General features: G+C 35.4%; 1 protein-coding gene and 2 long non-coding RNA genes across 3 annotated transcripts; all 3 read right to left on the bottom strand.

Moving 5' to 3' along the window:
- Positions 1-1731: 1731 nt before the first annotated feature.
- Positions 1732-4058, bottom strand: LOC113088694 (uncharacterized). The gene is made up of 4 exons (XM_026255799.1): positions 3915-4058; positions 2935-3243; positions 2248-2393; positions 1732-1912 (listed from the first exon to the last, which is right to left on the bottom strand). Exons 1-4 carry the CDS (start codon positions 3982-3984, stop codon positions 1808-1810), a joined length of 630 nt encoding a protein of 209 aa, XP_026111584.1. The 5' UTR covers positions 3985-4058; the 3' UTR covers positions 1732-1807.
- Positions 4059-7614: 3556 nt separating this feature from the next.
- On the bottom strand, positions 7615-9802 carry LOC113088692 (uncharacterized). Its single transcript, XR_003286190.1, has 4 exons — positions 9627-9802; positions 9453-9544; positions 9308-9356; positions 7615-8216 (listed from the first exon to the last, which is right to left on the bottom strand). It is a non-coding gene; the product is annotated as an uncharacterized LOC113088692 (long non-coding RNA).
- Positions 9803-10964: 1162 nt separating this feature from the next.
- On the bottom strand, positions 10965-14317 carry LOC113088693 (uncharacterized). Its single transcript, XR_003286191.1, has 3 exons — positions 14183-14317; positions 12179-12262; positions 10965-12088 (listed from the first exon to the last, which is right to left on the bottom strand). It is a non-coding gene; the product is annotated as an uncharacterized LOC113088693 (long non-coding RNA).
- Between the last annotated feature and the right edge of the window lie 2296 nt (positions 14318-16613).

The raw sequence follows: 16613 nt of genomic DNA, 5'->3' as shown, positions 1-16613 counted from the left end.
AATCGTTTCAGGCCAGCAAATATTAATAAATGTAATTATTTTTTTAATTTATAAACGTTGATGTTTATAATTTGAAGGACTTTATTTAGAGTAATAACACATGACGAACTAGCACTGAGAAACTTCCCATAGCCTATATATATACTGTTGTTCTCACAAGAGTTCGCCTGGTGAGAATCAATCAAGTTGTTGGTTTGGAACTTGTGAAATGTCATTTTGATTTGAGATTTTGGTTGTTGCTGTTTTTTAACAACTGAGAAAAACTGCAATAGGCCTACACACCATTACTTCATATGCTGTTAAAACCAAAACCTGTCACTGTCTACATGTTTCCAGTCACTCTAAGTAAACATTACAGCAAATCTTTGATGTTGTTTTCCAGAAAATACTTTTTGAAATGATGACAACTGCATGACATTTCCCAGGTACAATATAATAAATTTGGACAGCATTGACTGTGCAATTGTTCTGACAAACATTTTAAAAACCCACACATTTCCTCACACATCCTCTCGTTTCTGGTAAAAGTATTGCAAGTTATTTTTCCCCAAATGCAGTGTTTATCACTTTGTGGTTTCAAACGCCACTCATATCTGAATAAAGCCCTCTGAAAAAGGTGCAGGTGTTGGTGGACTAAAGTGAGACTAGAGGTGACATTCTCTGAACAAGGGGCAGGTTTCCTCCACAGGGGTCTCGACACGAATGTGATTCACCACAGGAGGAAGTTTGCAGTTTCATCTCAGAGAAGCAGATTGTGCAAGCCCCAATATAGACTAAGAAGCCAAAGCGAATAAAAGCAATTCTTGAAAATAAGGTGACATTTTCAAACCCTGTTTTTCTGTTGTCGGTCACATTTTCCATTATTCTTGTAAAGCAACACTTAAATGTGTATTACTGGAGCTATGAAGTCATCAAAAAATTAGGGGCAACATCCATAGTGGATTATATTACACAATAATAAGTAGAACATACACAAATTCATTCACTTAAACTTTAATACACAAATGGTAGACAACACTGGTAAAAATACAAGAGAAACAAAGCATAGTATTTACAGCCAAAACTGAATCATTTATTAATGCTGAAGGATTTGAACAATCATGCAAAGCTGAAATGTATACACAAAATAACTCTGAAAAATATTTACAGAAATGTACAGAAATTAGAAGAGGACTGAAAATTCAATTTAAACAAACAGACATTTGGAAGAGATCAATAGAGATTAAAAGCATTTCTCTGAATCTTCTGTTGCCATATTTCAACAGAAATAGGTCAGAAAACCAGCCTCAGCAGATTGAACTAAAGTAGGTGCGTAGGATTGAATGAGTCACAGCAACATGCAAAACAGTAAAAAAATATAGTTTTTGCTTTTTTATATATATATAGAGAGAGAGAGAGTGAGTTTATGTTGGCTACACACACAAGTTGGTATGATACACACACACACACAAAAACATACATGTATGTATGTATATAATACCAACTTGGTATGAGCCAGTAGCTTGGCTAATATATATATATATATATATATATATATATATATATATATGTATATATATATGTATATATATATGTGTATATATGTATATATATGTATATATATGTATATATATATATATATATATATATATATATATGTATATGTATATATATATATATATATATATATATATATATATATATATATATATATATATATATATATATATATATATATATATATATATATACATATAAATATATATATATATTCTATTACTAGGGATCTTACTAGTACTAGGGAATGTCTCATATTTATGTGAATTTCTCATGCAAACTCTGCCTTTCGGTGAACAGTCATGACCTCATACACTCCATTGTTACACCTTCTCTCCTTTTCACCTTTCTCTTTGCTTCTCATCTGTTTCTTAATCTGAGAAAAAAGACAGGAACAATTGAACTTGATTATTAACCTCTAAACACATCTGCTGGAAAATGCCTCTTTGATATATAATACCAATATGCATACATACATACATACATACACACACACACACACACACACACACACACACACACACATATATATATATATATATATATATATATACATATAATAAAAAAATAATACCAAAAGTATTTGTCATAGACACTAAATGTGTAATCATATGGCTGGACAAATTTGAAATCTGTACTTTCCAGGTTGAATGTGTGTAATGATCTTTGGATGTACAAACATGCAGCAAGATTTAGGTGTATGACATTCACCTTGGGCACCAGCCACACTCCAAACACAAGGAGTAACAGTAAGAGCACACTGCCAGCTGTGATAGCCATCACTAGGATCATTAATTCATTTATGCCACCAGACTTTTGATCAGCACTTTTGGAAGAGGCCACATTGGCCACTGGCTCTGTAAAGAGAAGCCCAAATACAGTAAAGTACAGCAATAAAACTATGTATTGTTTAGTATTTTTGTAGTTTCTCACTAACTAAACCTTTAGCACCAAGAAAAAACAAAAAACAAATAAACAATACCATTGAAAAGTTTTGGGGTTTGATTTTGACTAATGCGCAACAAGGCTGATTTTATTTGATCAAAAATACAAAACTATAAAATTTAAAATATTTAGTGTTGCATGATCCTTCAGAAATCGTTCTGTGGATTTGCTGCTCACAAAACAAAATGGTTGTGCTGCTTCATATTTTAGAAAACCATGATAATTCGGATTATTTCATGTATTAAAAGTTCAAAAGAACTTCACTATTTTATATATTTTTTAATAATTTTGATTAACTTAATTTATTACTACATACATATACAACCCAAACTTCTGAATGGTAACATATGTCTTAAATCATACTTCTCAATACAGGTATGGTAAATTCTAAGTTGTCTGTAATTAAATACTGAGAATTACATGTCAATAAACAAAGAATTAATTGACACTCACCTTTCACCAAAAGAAAAGGACCTTTGTCGTCCATTTGACATCCCCCCTGCAAACGATTGCAGGTGCACCAGTAAGCCCCAGCATCTGTCAGTTGTAGGTTAATGATGTCTATTGTCAGGGTCTTTTCATCATATTTGACTCCAACACGTCCTTCAAAGTCTTTAAGGACAGTTAATTTCTTGGTTTTAAAAAAGTAGTAGAAGACTTGTCGGCTGATCTCACTTCTGCTGTGCAGAAATACACCCAGTGCTTCTTTCTGAGGTGCAGGAAACGTCATGGTGAAATTGTCACCTCTATATTTGATCACATCTAAAAATGATTCAAGAAACAGCCTTGATCAGATCACAGCATCCAAACAAACTGAAGTTAAGACGTTAAGTTTGATATAAAAGGATAGTTGATAGTTTACATGTTTTTATGCCTTAAAGTGAAAGTTCACCCAAAATTGAAAATTCTGTCATTGTACCCTAACATCATTTCAAAACTGTATGACTTCCTTCTGTGCAACATAAAATATGATATTTTGAAGAATGTTGATGAGCAAACATTTTGGTGATTATTCACTTCTGTTGTCCAAAATTACACTGACATTTCACATAATATCTTTTATGTTTCAAAGGATGAGGTTTGGATTGACATGAGGGTGAGTAAAGGTGTTTTTTTTTAACCTTCATGGGGCATTTTGGATGCTCTCACAAATATATATATATATATATATATATATATATATATATATATATATATATATATATATATATATATATATATATATATATATATATATATATATATATATATATATATATATATATATATAAAACTAAAAAGAATGTATCACTGTCTAAAGACACTTCACATAGATAACCCTAATTATGAAGTGACTGAAAGTAGGTCATCTCTAACCCAATCTAACACTGCTGCAATGCTTTGTAAAACACAAATTACCAAATCGTATAACAGTAAAAACACAAAGCACTAACCTGCACTTGCAACAAAGTTGGTAAGACAAAGGACAACCAACAAGAAGATGAAGATTTGCAGAGACATCATTGTTATTTTCTTCAGTGTATCTTAGTCAGTGTCCTCTGTCTAACACAGAAAATTAAACTACTTCTTCCGCACTGAAAGTGTATATATACACATGAGATCCGGCCCACAACTTCTGATATCACTGAGCTCTCTAGTCAGCAAACCTCAAAAGAGTGAAGTCACACCAACAGTTTCAAAAAAATATTTTTTTTCCATTCATTTAATTTACCATTTGAAGTGAAGGCACCAGAGTTACAAACAGCCGTCAGGATCAATCTGACTTTGGCTGAGAGTTATGGACTCACTATAAATATTAGGTGGCAGGACAGGATGTAAAGCATGCATCATCATTAGATTTAGGTGCATACACCACAAATTCAAGTCAGGGTCAATTATACATCACAATCTTGTCAAACACTTGTCATTAGACCTGCACAATATGGCTTTGGAAGTTGATTCCAAGTGTTCCATTTGCATTTAAAAGCTGTTGCTGTGAACCCACATCATGCAGTCAAATTAGCTCTCCAAACAAGTGAAACAGACAATTGTTAGACTTCAAAAACAAAACAAATACATCTGAGAGATCGCAGGAATATTAGGAGTGGCCAAATCAACACCTTGGTACATTCTGAGAAAAAAATAATGCACTGTTGAGCTCAGCGACATAAAAACGGCCTGGACGTCCAAGGAGGACAACTGTGGTGGATGACAGGAGGATCCTTTCCATGGTAAAGAAAAACCCGTTTACAACATCCAGCCTAGAGAAGAACACTCTCCAGGGGGTAGGAGTGTCATTGTCAACATCTACAATCAAGAGAGGACTTCACCAGAGCAATTACAGAGGGTTCACCACAAGGTGCAGATGCCAGATCAGACTCAAAAAATCAAAAGAATATCTAAAAAAGCCAGACAACTTCTGGAAAAGTGTTGTTTGGACAGCTGAAATTAAGATTAACCAATGGCCGAGTCAATCTCCTGAAAGATCATCCATTTCACTTACTGAAGACAAAACTAAAGGCAGAAAGACCTACAGACAACAACTAAAGTCAGCTGCAGTAAAAGCCTGGCAAAGCATCAGAAAGAAGGAAACCCAGTCTCTGGTGATGAACATGAGATCTAGACTTGAGGCAGTCATTGCTTGCAAAGGATTCCAATAAAATATAAAAAAATTAACATTTAATGAATATATTTATCTGTCGATTACATTTGAGTCCCTGAAAATAGGGGGCTTTATTTAAATGATTGGAATTTTTAAGCATTTTATGTTATTTTTCTTCAACCCCTTGAATTAAAGCGTAAAAGTCTGCACTTCAATCACATCTTGATTGTTTCATTTTAATTCTGTTCTGGTGCATACAGTGCCAAATTTATGATAATTGTGTCAGTGCCCTGTATGTACATTTATTAATAATAATAAGAAGAATAAAAGCCAAAATTTATGTTCATAATATAAAGTGATTGTGTGACTTGGATTAAACCAGTCGACTAATTGATTACTTTTACAATGTCTTTTTTATTAACTTTTTTGAAGCATCACATTTTGCTTGCATGGACTTTCAATGGAGGGACAGAAAATCGCTCAGTTTTCATTAATAATTTTTATTTGTGTTTCAAAAATTAATAAAAGTCTTTGGGTTTGGATGATACAGAGATGCAAACAGGTAAGGGGAGGAGGGTGACAAAATGGGGCATGCTCCACATGGAATTGTTTTAAAATGTATTTGTTTTACATGCCCTTTTTGTAGGTAATTTAAGGTATTTTTTAAATACCTTTAAATTGTAATTGTAATTCTTTTAACAAACGATTATGTAAATAAACTGTCAATGTGCCTGAACATGCATAATATAATTACATTTAAGTTAAACTGTTTCACCAAGTACGTACAGTTAAGCTTCCTTTGGCTTATTTACATTTATGTAATTTATGTATATATTAAAAACTTGATCCGATCCCCACTCACCTCCTTCAAGCGATCTCTTCTTCAGTCATACCTTCGCGTACTCACATTATCAACTCCTCTCTTCACTCTGGAACATTTCCCTCAGCATTTAAGCAGGCTTGGGTAAGCCCACTTCTCAAGAAACCATCTCTAAATCCAGCACTTCTTGAAAACTACAGACCGGTATCCCTTCTTCCATTCATTGCAAAGACACTTGAGCGAGCTGTGTTCAACCAGCTTTCTATGTTCCTTGTACAGAACAACCTCCTGGACAGCAACCAATCTGGCTTCAAAAGTGGCCTCTCAACTGAGACTGCTCTGCTCTCGGTTACTGAAGCCCTGCGACTAGCAAGAGCAGCTTTAAAATCCTCGGTACTCATCTTACTGGACCTGTCTGCTGCTTTTGACACTGTTAATCACCAGATTCTCCTGTCCACCCTCAGAAAGATGGGCATCTCTGGAACTGCACTCCTGTGGGCTAAGTCCTACCTCTCTGACAGATCCTTCAGTGTGTCTTGGAGGGGTGATGTTTCTAAGTCACAACACTTTGCTACTGGGGTTCCTCAAGGCTCAGTACTTGGACCACTTCTCTTCTCCATCTACATGACATCATTAGGATCTGTCATTCAGAAGCATGGCTTTTATTATCACTGCTACGCTGCCAGATGACCTGACGGTAGCTGCTCACATTTCAGCCTGTCTTAGTGACATTTCCAGTTGGATGAATGACCATCACCTTCAGTTTAACCTTACGAAGACAGAACTTATGGTGATTTCAGCTAACCCATTGCTTCATCACAACTTCTCTATACAGCTGCGTTCATCAACCATTACTCCTTCAAGGACAGCCAGAAACCTAGGAGTTGTGATGGATCATCAGTTAAGCTTCACAGACCACATTGCTGCAATGACCCGCTCCTGCAGGTTTGCCTTATACAACATTAGGAAGATTAGACCCTTCCTGTCAGAGCAAGCCATCCAACTTCCAGTCCAAGCTCTTGTTCTCTCCAGACTGGACTATTGTAATGCTCTCCTGGCGGGCCGTCCTGCATGTACTGTCAAGCCTCTACAGTTGATCCAGAATGCAGCAGCGAGGGATGTCTTCAATGAGCCAAAAAAAAGCTCATGTTACTCCTCTCCTCATCAGGTTACACTGGCTACCAGTAGCTGATTGCATCAAATTCAAGGTACTGATGCTTGCCTACAAGACGACCACTGGCACGGCACAAACATACCTAAACTCACTGGTTAAATCTTATGTGCCCTCCAGAAGTTTGCACTCTACAAGTGAACGACCCCTTGTGGTACCATCCCAAAGAAGTTCAAAATCACTCTCACGGACCTTTTCCTGGACTGTGGTCAGCTGGTGGAATGTCCTCCCAATCTCAATTCGTACAGCGGAGTCTTTACTCATTTTCAAGAAACATCTAAAGACTCCTCTTTTTTTGCATGCACGTAACCAACTAATACTAGCACTTTTCCTTTTCTTCTCTTTTCATTTATATATAAAAAAAAACCTGGCTATGCGTTCTATACTAGACTAACTGAGACTTGTCATGGCACTTGTATACTGTTGTTGTTCTCTTGTTGACCTGACTGCTTCTATTGTTCTCATTTGTAAGTCGCTTTGGATAAAAGTGTCTGCTAAATGATTAAATGTAATTTAAATGTAAATGTATGTGCATTGACTGTTTTTATATGTAAAGCCGAAATTAAATTTGTTAAATTAAAGTGACTCCATCCCTTCAGAAGACTAAATGCTTGATTTATATATTGATTACGTTTACAATGACTTTATGAACTTTTAAAGCATAAAAGTTTTGATTTCAGACCTTCAAAAAGGAGGGACGGAAATCTCTCAGGTTTAAAAAAAAATCTTAACTAATACCTGCGTTTCAAAGATGAAAAAAGTTATAGGTTTGGAATTATGTTTTGGAAAAAGGTGAGTCAAATGACTACAGACACTTCATTTTTAGGTGAACTATAACGTCAAAACAAGTTTGTCAAAAGATTGTTCGCCTCTGATGAGGAGCAAGATAGCTAGAGTTCTGTCCCATCTTGCCTTCCAAACATAACTGTACAAAATCTTTCTCCTGTATGACTTCCTCTTCATCTTACATAAAAGGTAGACTGTTGAACAAAATTACCCATGATTAAAAACGAGGAATCATTCCACTATAAGAATAAACACATTGGATGTCTCAGTTGCTGTGGATTTCACTATACGATCATGAGACATCATGAAGCCCTGAGGATCCTCCTGCCACGAGCCAATGTCTGCCATCATCCTGTCCATGTGCAGGGCGTCCAAAGCTGCAGAGGAGTTAAAAATAAATAAATAAATAAATCCAATTTTCCACATTTGCAAAACATTGTTTTTTATATACAGTCATTGCCAAAAATATTGGCACCCTTGGTAAATATGATCAAAGAAGGCTGTGAAAATGAATCTGTATCATTAATCCATTTTAAATTTTACTTAAAAAATAAACAATCACAAAATCCACAAAAATAGAACCTTTCACTGGAGAATAAGAATTTAAAACGGGGGGGAAATATCCTTATGAACTCTTATAATGGCCAATGTTTGGATCTTCCAACCATACAATAATCCAAACACAAACCTCAAAAACAACACCAAAATGGGTCACTAAACCCAACACCAAGCTTCCGCTATGGCCAATCCAGTCCTCTGACCTGAACCTTACAGAACATGAGAGGAGTGAACTGAAGAGGAGAAGCACCAACATGGAGCTGGGAGTCTAAAGGGTCAGAAGTGATTCTGGATGAAGGAATGGTCTCTGATCTCTTGTCAGGAGTTCTCTAACTTCGTCAGGCATTTTAGGAGATAATTTAGAAATGTTTAATTGAGGCCAATGTTTATTAGAGAAAAACATTTATTTCATAATGACATTTCCCCCCCCATTTTAAATCCTCATTCTCCAATGAAAGGTGAGATTTTTGTGAATTTTTTTAAATAAAAAATAAAAACTATTAACAATGCAGATACATTTTCAAAACCTTTGATCATATTTACCAAGGGTACCATTATTTTTGGCCATGACTGTATATAAAACACAATTGGAATTATAAGGTTCGATCTGTATTCGGAGTAGTTTTGAGATATTGAGCTTTAAAATTCTTTCATTCCATTCATGTCCCAAAATGTATAAAACATTAAAAAGTCTATCACATAATGTAAATAAGTTGTCACAGAATAAGAATATGTTAATAACTCCGTTTTGACAAAAATTACAGATAGAACCTTATAAAATAATAACCTTATAATAACTCCAAAGGGGAGATATATAAAACACAATGTTTTGCAAAACAGAACAACTGATATGTTGAGACACATTACACATAGAAAAGCTAATCTAAGAATCAAACAGGACTTTTCTTACTGTCATACTGCTTAAAGCCATTGACATCAGCAGGGACCACTGAGTCATCCTGAGAAACAGACATAAATTAATATCAATTTGACTAACCGGTCTACTGACACAGAGCATAACTAAATTATAATATAAACTGGGCGTAGAAATTTACCTTGAAAAAAATTATCTTGAGAAATAACTAGGCTGTTATGCAGAAGCTTCTGGAGGCTTTTACTCAGAGTGGTCTTTCCTCCATTTGTCGTCCTGTCAATTCATGAACAATTCATTTATGCTGGGACTGAACATGGGACAAAATTTGAACTTTACACACGTTTCGTTTACTCACCCACCAATTCCTGTTATTAATTTTCTAATTTTAGATTAGATTTAAGTCAATACCGCAGTTTTTTCAACGTTTCAACTTTTGCTATAGCGGGAAGCATGCATTTAAGAGGACTGGCAACATTTTTGCCAGCGGTTAGTGGACTTCAGGTCATCTAACGGATTCAAGAAGCTCTTCTTCCTTCTTCACTCACGGATCAAACTGCTCTACAGTGCCGCCTGCAGAGCTGGGTCCTCACCGGAGGACAGACAGTTACATTCACAACCAGTTTCAGAATTACTCAAAGGATAGTTCTCCCCAAAATAAAAATTCAGTCACCCTCATGTTGTTCAAACCTGTATGACTTTTCTGTGAAACATAAATGAAGATGTTTTGAGAAATATTTTTCTCTCCATACAATAGAAACCAATGTTAAATCACTTCCTCTAAAGAAAAAAAAAACTGCACAGACACTTACGTACATGTGTATATAAGGATTGCATCTCAAAAATTAGAATATTTTTATAGTTCTCTTTTTGTAACATTTCTAAAAGTGAAATCATCTTATATTCTATATTCTATAGATGTAAAACATTTCAAATGTCTTTTTGTTTTGATTAGATTAGATGATTAGAGCTTACAGCTAAATATAATGATTTACATCAGAATATTTACATTTGAGTTTCATTAAATGACCACCACTACAGTATAAATTCCAGGTATCTCTTGTTCTTTGAAACCACAATAATGGTGAAGAATACTGACTTGGCAATGGGCCACAAGACAATCATTGACGCCCTCCACAAAGAGGAAATTCACAGAAGGTCATTACTGAAAGGGGTGGCTGTTCAAATAGTGCTGTATCAAAGCATATTGAAAGCAAAGTTGCCTGGAAGGAAGAAACCGGGTAGCAAAAGGTGCACAAGCAACAGTGAAGACTCGATTCAAATACAACAAAATTGGGAGAGCTCCACAAGGAGTGGACTGAAGCTGGAGACATGACATTCTAATTTATTGATTGGCACCTGTGTGTATATATATATATATATATGTGTGTATGTGTGCGTGTATATGTGTGTATATATGTATGGGTGCGTGTATATGTGTGTATATAAGTCATAATGACAAAAAGCTGTTTTAGGTAAACTATGTCTTTAAGGTTTTGATCTATCTAGTTTATATATCGCAGACAAACCATATGAATATAAAGACAAACAGAGGGATGTTAACCGTAAAACTTCTCAGTGCCATTGGATTTTATATCAGCAATTTTGAACACAAATCATGTTAGAACTAATTGTATAATATGAACAAAAATGAGGACAAACAAAAGAGATGAAGCATAAAATATTGCTTCTTTTATGGTTTTAAAAATGATTTTATTTCTATTTGTACAAGGCAACAGTGGAACAACAGTGCACATTTGCTTCTCTATTTACAGTCTATGTACAATTGTGGTCAAAATTTTACATACATTTTGCAGATTATTTTTTTTTTAAATAAGAGGGATCATACAAAATGCATGTTATTTTTTATTTATTACTGACCTGAATAAAAGACGTGTATATATTCCACAAGAGAAAATAATAGTTTATTTATAAAAATGACCCCATTCAAAATTTAGATTCTTAATATTGTGTTGTTTCCTGAATGATCCACAGGCTGTGTATTCTTTCCTTAGTGATAGTTGTTCATGAGTCCCTTGTTTGTCCTGAACAGTTAAACTGTTCTTCAGAAAAATACTTCCAGTCCCACAAATTCTTTGGTTTTCCAGCAACATTTGCATATTTGAACCCTTTCCAACAATGACTGTATGAATTTGAGATCCATCTTTTCACACTGAGGACAACTGATGGACTCATATGCAACCATTCCAGAAGATTTAAACGCTCACTGATGCTCCAGAAGAAAACACAATGCCTTAAGAGCCGGGGGTGAAAACTTTTAGAATCTGAAGATCAGGGTAAATTTTACTTATTTAGTCTTCTGGGAAACATGCAAGTATCTTCTGTAGCTTCTGAAGAGCAGTACTAAACAAAAAATATGATATTTAGGCAATATGAGAAAAATGTCAACTTTATTCTATTTCATTCTTTCTTCATTCTGTTCAAAGGTTTACACTCTCAATGCATCGTGTGTCCTTCTGGAGCATCAATGACTGTTTTGTAATAGTAATAGTTGTGTAGACCCAAAGTTGTCCTCAGTGTGAAAAGATTGATCTCAAAATCATAGAAGAACAGCGGGCAGTTTAACTGTTCAGGACAAAAAAAAAAAAACACTCTGGCTCATCCAGTATTACATTTCAAGTGTATGTAAACTTTTGAATGGGGTATTTTTTCTCTCTCCCTCTTATTTCATCTTATTTTGGTAAAAAAAAAAGCCCAGTACGGCAAAGTGTAAGTGAAATGCTGAGGTCAAGCAAATATGACAAAACGTTAAGGGTTTTTTTTTACTGGGAAAAAAATCTTATCCTTCAGAGAGTGCACCTGAAAAATAAGATGTAAAAAATCAGTATGCTCACTTATATTACCACATCAAACCACAATCTAATTTCATCTTTGTTCAGGTTTTCTTACCTAAATGTCTGACACAGCTCCTAGATTGTTGGCATCAGTGGTTGGGATGACAAAAGAACTCAAGCGAACATCAGTGGCACTGTACTACAGAGACCAAGCAAACACAAAATAAGAGAACCAAACTGTTATGAGAGTCAAACTTACAGTACTTTACAAACAAGGTTGGGAAATTACTTTTGAAATTTATTTCACTAAAGATTACACTTTAAAGGGGTCATATGATGTTGCTAAAAAGAACATTATTTTGTGCATTTGGTGTAATGCAATGTGTTTATGCGGATTAAGGTTAAAAAAGCACATTCTTTTTCACATACTGTACATTATTGTTACTCTTCTATGCCTCACTTTCTGAAACACATCGATTTTTTACAAAGCTCGTCATTCTGAAAAGTGAGCTCATGTGCTCTGGCTGCTATCCAGTGTTGTGATTGGTCAAATACCTCAACAATGTTATGGAAATACGCCCCTTAACATACGGTGATGCCTTGTCCTGTTCAGAACACCGGCGTGACAAGACAATAAAACCCATTACAAATGAGGCATTTGTTGCATCCAATGGGGACATAATTACTGATCATAGTGACTTATACGTTCTTTTTAAGCATTGCATCGTGCTGCATAAACATAAAACCATGTCTACATTTGTGATTGGAGAAACAACAAGTGCTACTCTACACTGCTCAAAACTCACGTTTGAAATCATCAGTGGCAAATCCTTTAAATATTTAATCATACATACAGACTGCGAGTCAGAACAGATGGCATTGTAGTCTTCTCTCCCAGGATCAGGAAACAGTCCTCCATAAAATGCGCTGCACACATCTGAATATTTGGTTTGAAACTGTTCTGAAAAGTGTTGTAAATACAACTTAACCACGGTTTCTAGTTGTGTCCTTTTTGAAAGACCAAATGAATTATTTTCACTTTCACAACAAAACCGCTTCTCCACAACATGGTGCTGACAGTAACCGCGAGAATCAAAAGTTACACCTTCTTTCTTTGCATGAACATTTGTGCAGCGTTATGCAAATCTTCCCACACAGTGATGTAGACGTGGGGGCGTGTTTAAACGAAGCGTTTTAGGAGGGCGTGGATGAGTCTTAACTTTTATAAAGAATATCTCTTTGGGTTTGAGACTTTAGTCTTTGCAACTTTAGGGATCTAATCTATTCATGAACAGCTTGTAACACTCCAAAGAGAAAGTAAAACTTGAAATCGCATCATATGACCCCTTTAAAAGTAATTTGTAAATGTAATGGAATACAGTTATTGATTTTTTTTTGGTATTTGAAATATGTAATAAAAGGGATAGTTCACCTAAAAATGAAAATTCAGTCATTAATGTCTCACCCTCATGTCGTTCTACACCCGTAAGATCTTCATTCATTTTCAGAACACAAATTAAGATATCGTTGATGGAATCTGAGGGTTCTCTGACCCTCCCATAGACAGAAATGTAATTACCACAATCAAGGTCCAGAAACATAGCAAGGAGATTGTTAAAATGATCCATGGGACATCAGGGGTCAATCGTATACACCATTTACATTCACTGGATACTCTCCGCAATGGCACTAGGGTGATGCAGAGGAGACACATTGTTGAATAAAGTCTTATTTTTGTTTTCTTTGTGTACAAAAAGTATTCTCGTAGCTTCGTGATATTATGGATGAACCGCTGATGTCACATTAATATTTTCACCGACGTCCTTGCTACGTTTCTGGACCTTGATTGTGGTAGTACCCTTGCTGTCCATGGAGGGTCAGAGAGCTCTCAGGATGCATCAAAAATATCTTCATTTGTGTTCTGAAGATGAACAGAGGTCGTACAGGTTTAGTACGACATGAAGGTGAGTAATTCATGGCAGAATTATCATTTTTGGGTGAACTATCCCTTTAAATTTACATATATTCTGTTACTCCCCAACCCTGATTACAAATCATCGAATGATAGCTTAGTACATTCGTATGAAAGAATGTAAAGTGGAGGGAGACGGTGACTTACAGGGAGTTCTCTGGGTGCGGAGAGAACGGCGGTCACTGGCACACATGCGGGTGAAGGGTTTCTCTTTGGTCGTGGGGTGATTGGTGCAGCAGAGGCGCAGAGTGGCAGCAGGGGAGGAGGATATTGCCAGATGCTTGCCGTGCTTTCTTCACCCAGCTCATCCAGCATCCTGAAATATACATGAAGCAATGCTAGACATGTTGAAACAATATATTTCCGCAATACAGATTTTCTTATTCACATGATTTAAAAATGTTAACTGATCATTAAACAGTCAAATTTCATCTCAGTTAAGAAGTAAATATTAGCATTAAATCGTGTAACATCACAATACTGAATAAAGTTCTTAAAATTCAGAATAATTCATTGTCGCCGAGATAAATTGAGCAATAAATGCCTGAAGATGTCGTACTCATTAAGAAAGTGATTCGGTGACCAAGTCCATGTAACCAAGTTTGCCGGTGATGTATGACTAAAGCCGCTTGAATTCAACCTTCAGGCGTTTCTTCAACTCAACGGTTAACCTGAAGAGAGCGAGAAGAAAAATGTCAACCATTAATCCATGATATGAAACCCAGCTGTTTTTGCAAAAGAAAATTATCAGCTATTTCCAGGGGAATTCCTACATACACTACTGTTCAAAAGTTTATGGTTGGTAATGATTTTTTTTTTTTATAGGGTACTGAATTTAAAGTCTATTATGTTCAGAATTAACAAAAAAACAGTAAATTACAGTTAATATTGTGAAAATTTTACTACAAATAACTGATTTCTATTTGAATAAATTTAAAATGTCAATTATTCCAGTGACGGCCAAACTGAATTTTCAGCATGATTACTCCAGTTTTCCCACTTCACAATCTTTAAAGAAATCATTCTAAAATGCTGATTTCATGCTCAAGACTTTTTCTTATTATCATTGAGGAAATCAGTTGTGTTGCCTAATATTTTTGTGAAAACCTGTGATAGCTTTTAATTTTTTTTTTTTTTTTGATGAATAGAAAGTTTAAGTATAGCATTTATTATAAACAGAAATCTTTCATAAATTCTAAATGTCTTGTGTGACTTTTGATCAATTTTAACAAGTTCTTGCAAAATAAAAGGATCAGTAATTTTATTTATTTATCTTACTGACCCCAAATGTTTGGAAAGGTGTAGTGTCTCTTACTTCCATGAGGATCCGCTTGGAAGCGGGAGAGAATCCGAGAGGGTATCCGCTGATGGATGACTTCAGCGAGACACTGGCCACATCCTGACTGAGATTCTGAGTCAGAGGGAAAGCTTCCACCCATTTGGAATGGTAGTCATCAGGGTCATGATTGCGTGTGCTGGTCTACTGTGGGAGAGAACGGGCCTCTAAATTCCAGCCGAGCCATTCCCAACCTCTCTTTAACCTGAGGGAACGCAGCTGCAACAGCTTCAGAAATACTTCAAATCTGTGCTGTTATCTGTAAAGGCCTAACTGTAACGATAACTATAGTGGCATCCACAGCAAGAAATGAGAAAATTTATTAATATAAGTGCATGCTACCTTGTGTGCCCTGCTCATTTAAATAGACTTGATGTCAATGTTTTAGTACTGAACGATTATAATTCCTCTTTGTTTCACATTATAGTCGTGGTGTGGATTTCAGGAATTTCATAGAATTAGAATGTTTGTTAAAACTTGGAAGAAAAGTGCAGAAAAAAAGTGTTCTACCAAAAACTGCTCTCAATCCTAAACAGTCTGGTGCAGTAGACAGGATCTTAATAACGTAATAACAGATACCTAGTGACAACAGTTGTATCACAGTTCGGATGTGAATCAGAAGAGGCCTTACCTCGATGATATGGGGCTTCATTTGTCCTAAAACTCCATAAGCCACATGCGGCATCTGAAATAAGAGAATTAGGTGTTGCATGAACACCACTTTCATAGTTCTCTATTAGGAAATGTATATTTAGGACTCTCTGTTATTCAACAGTGCATCATAGTCACTTACAATATTTAATTCTCATCTCCAGCCAGTGGATGTTCTGAAGGAAAAATAACAGTTTATTAGTGAACCACATTGTGGTGCATACGCTCTTAACAATAAAGGTGCTTCACGATGCAATAGAAGAACCTTTTTTGTCTAAATGGTTCCATAAGGAGCATTTAACATCTGAAGAACCTTTCTGTGTCACAAAAGGTTGTTAGTGGTGAAAGAAGGTTGTTCAGATTATAAAAAGGTAAAAAGAGATGGTTCTTTAAAGAACCTAATGACTGAATGGTTCATTGTGGAACAAAAAAAGGATTCCTCTATATGGCATCGCTATCCTTTCAAGCTCCTTTGTTTTTAAGAGTCTAGGAATGAAAAAATAAAAATAAAAGGTTAATTACATCGGGCAAACAATATCCACTGTGAAAGAAACTGGGTATGGTCATGCTTCTGTCGAGAGCTTCATCACC

Source organism: Carassius auratus, unplaced genomic scaffold (genome assembly GCF_003368295.1).
Source record: "Carassius auratus strain Wakin unplaced genomic scaffold, ASM336829v1 scaf_tig00046906, whole genome shotgun sequence".
NCBI lineage: Eukaryota > Metazoa > Chordata > Actinopteri > Cypriniformes > Cyprinidae > Carassius > Carassius auratus.
Note: the sequence above shows the minus strand (reverse complement) of the source record. Positions and strands in the feature narration are given on the sequence as shown.

Coding starts and splice junctions, on each gene's coding strand:
- LOC113088694 (XM_026255799.1), bottom strand. CDS start 3,984: ATGATGTCTCTGCAAATCTTCATCTTCTTGTTGGTTGTCCTTTGTCTT. Junction 3,244..3,914: donor CAACTTTGTTGCAAGTGCAG/GTTAGTGCTTTG, acceptor AATCATTTTTAG/ATGTGATCAAATATAGAGGT. Junction 2,394..2,934: donor TCCTTTTCTTTTGGTGAAAG/GTGAGTGTCAAT, acceptor TTCTCTTTACAG/AGCCAGTGGCCAATGTGGCC.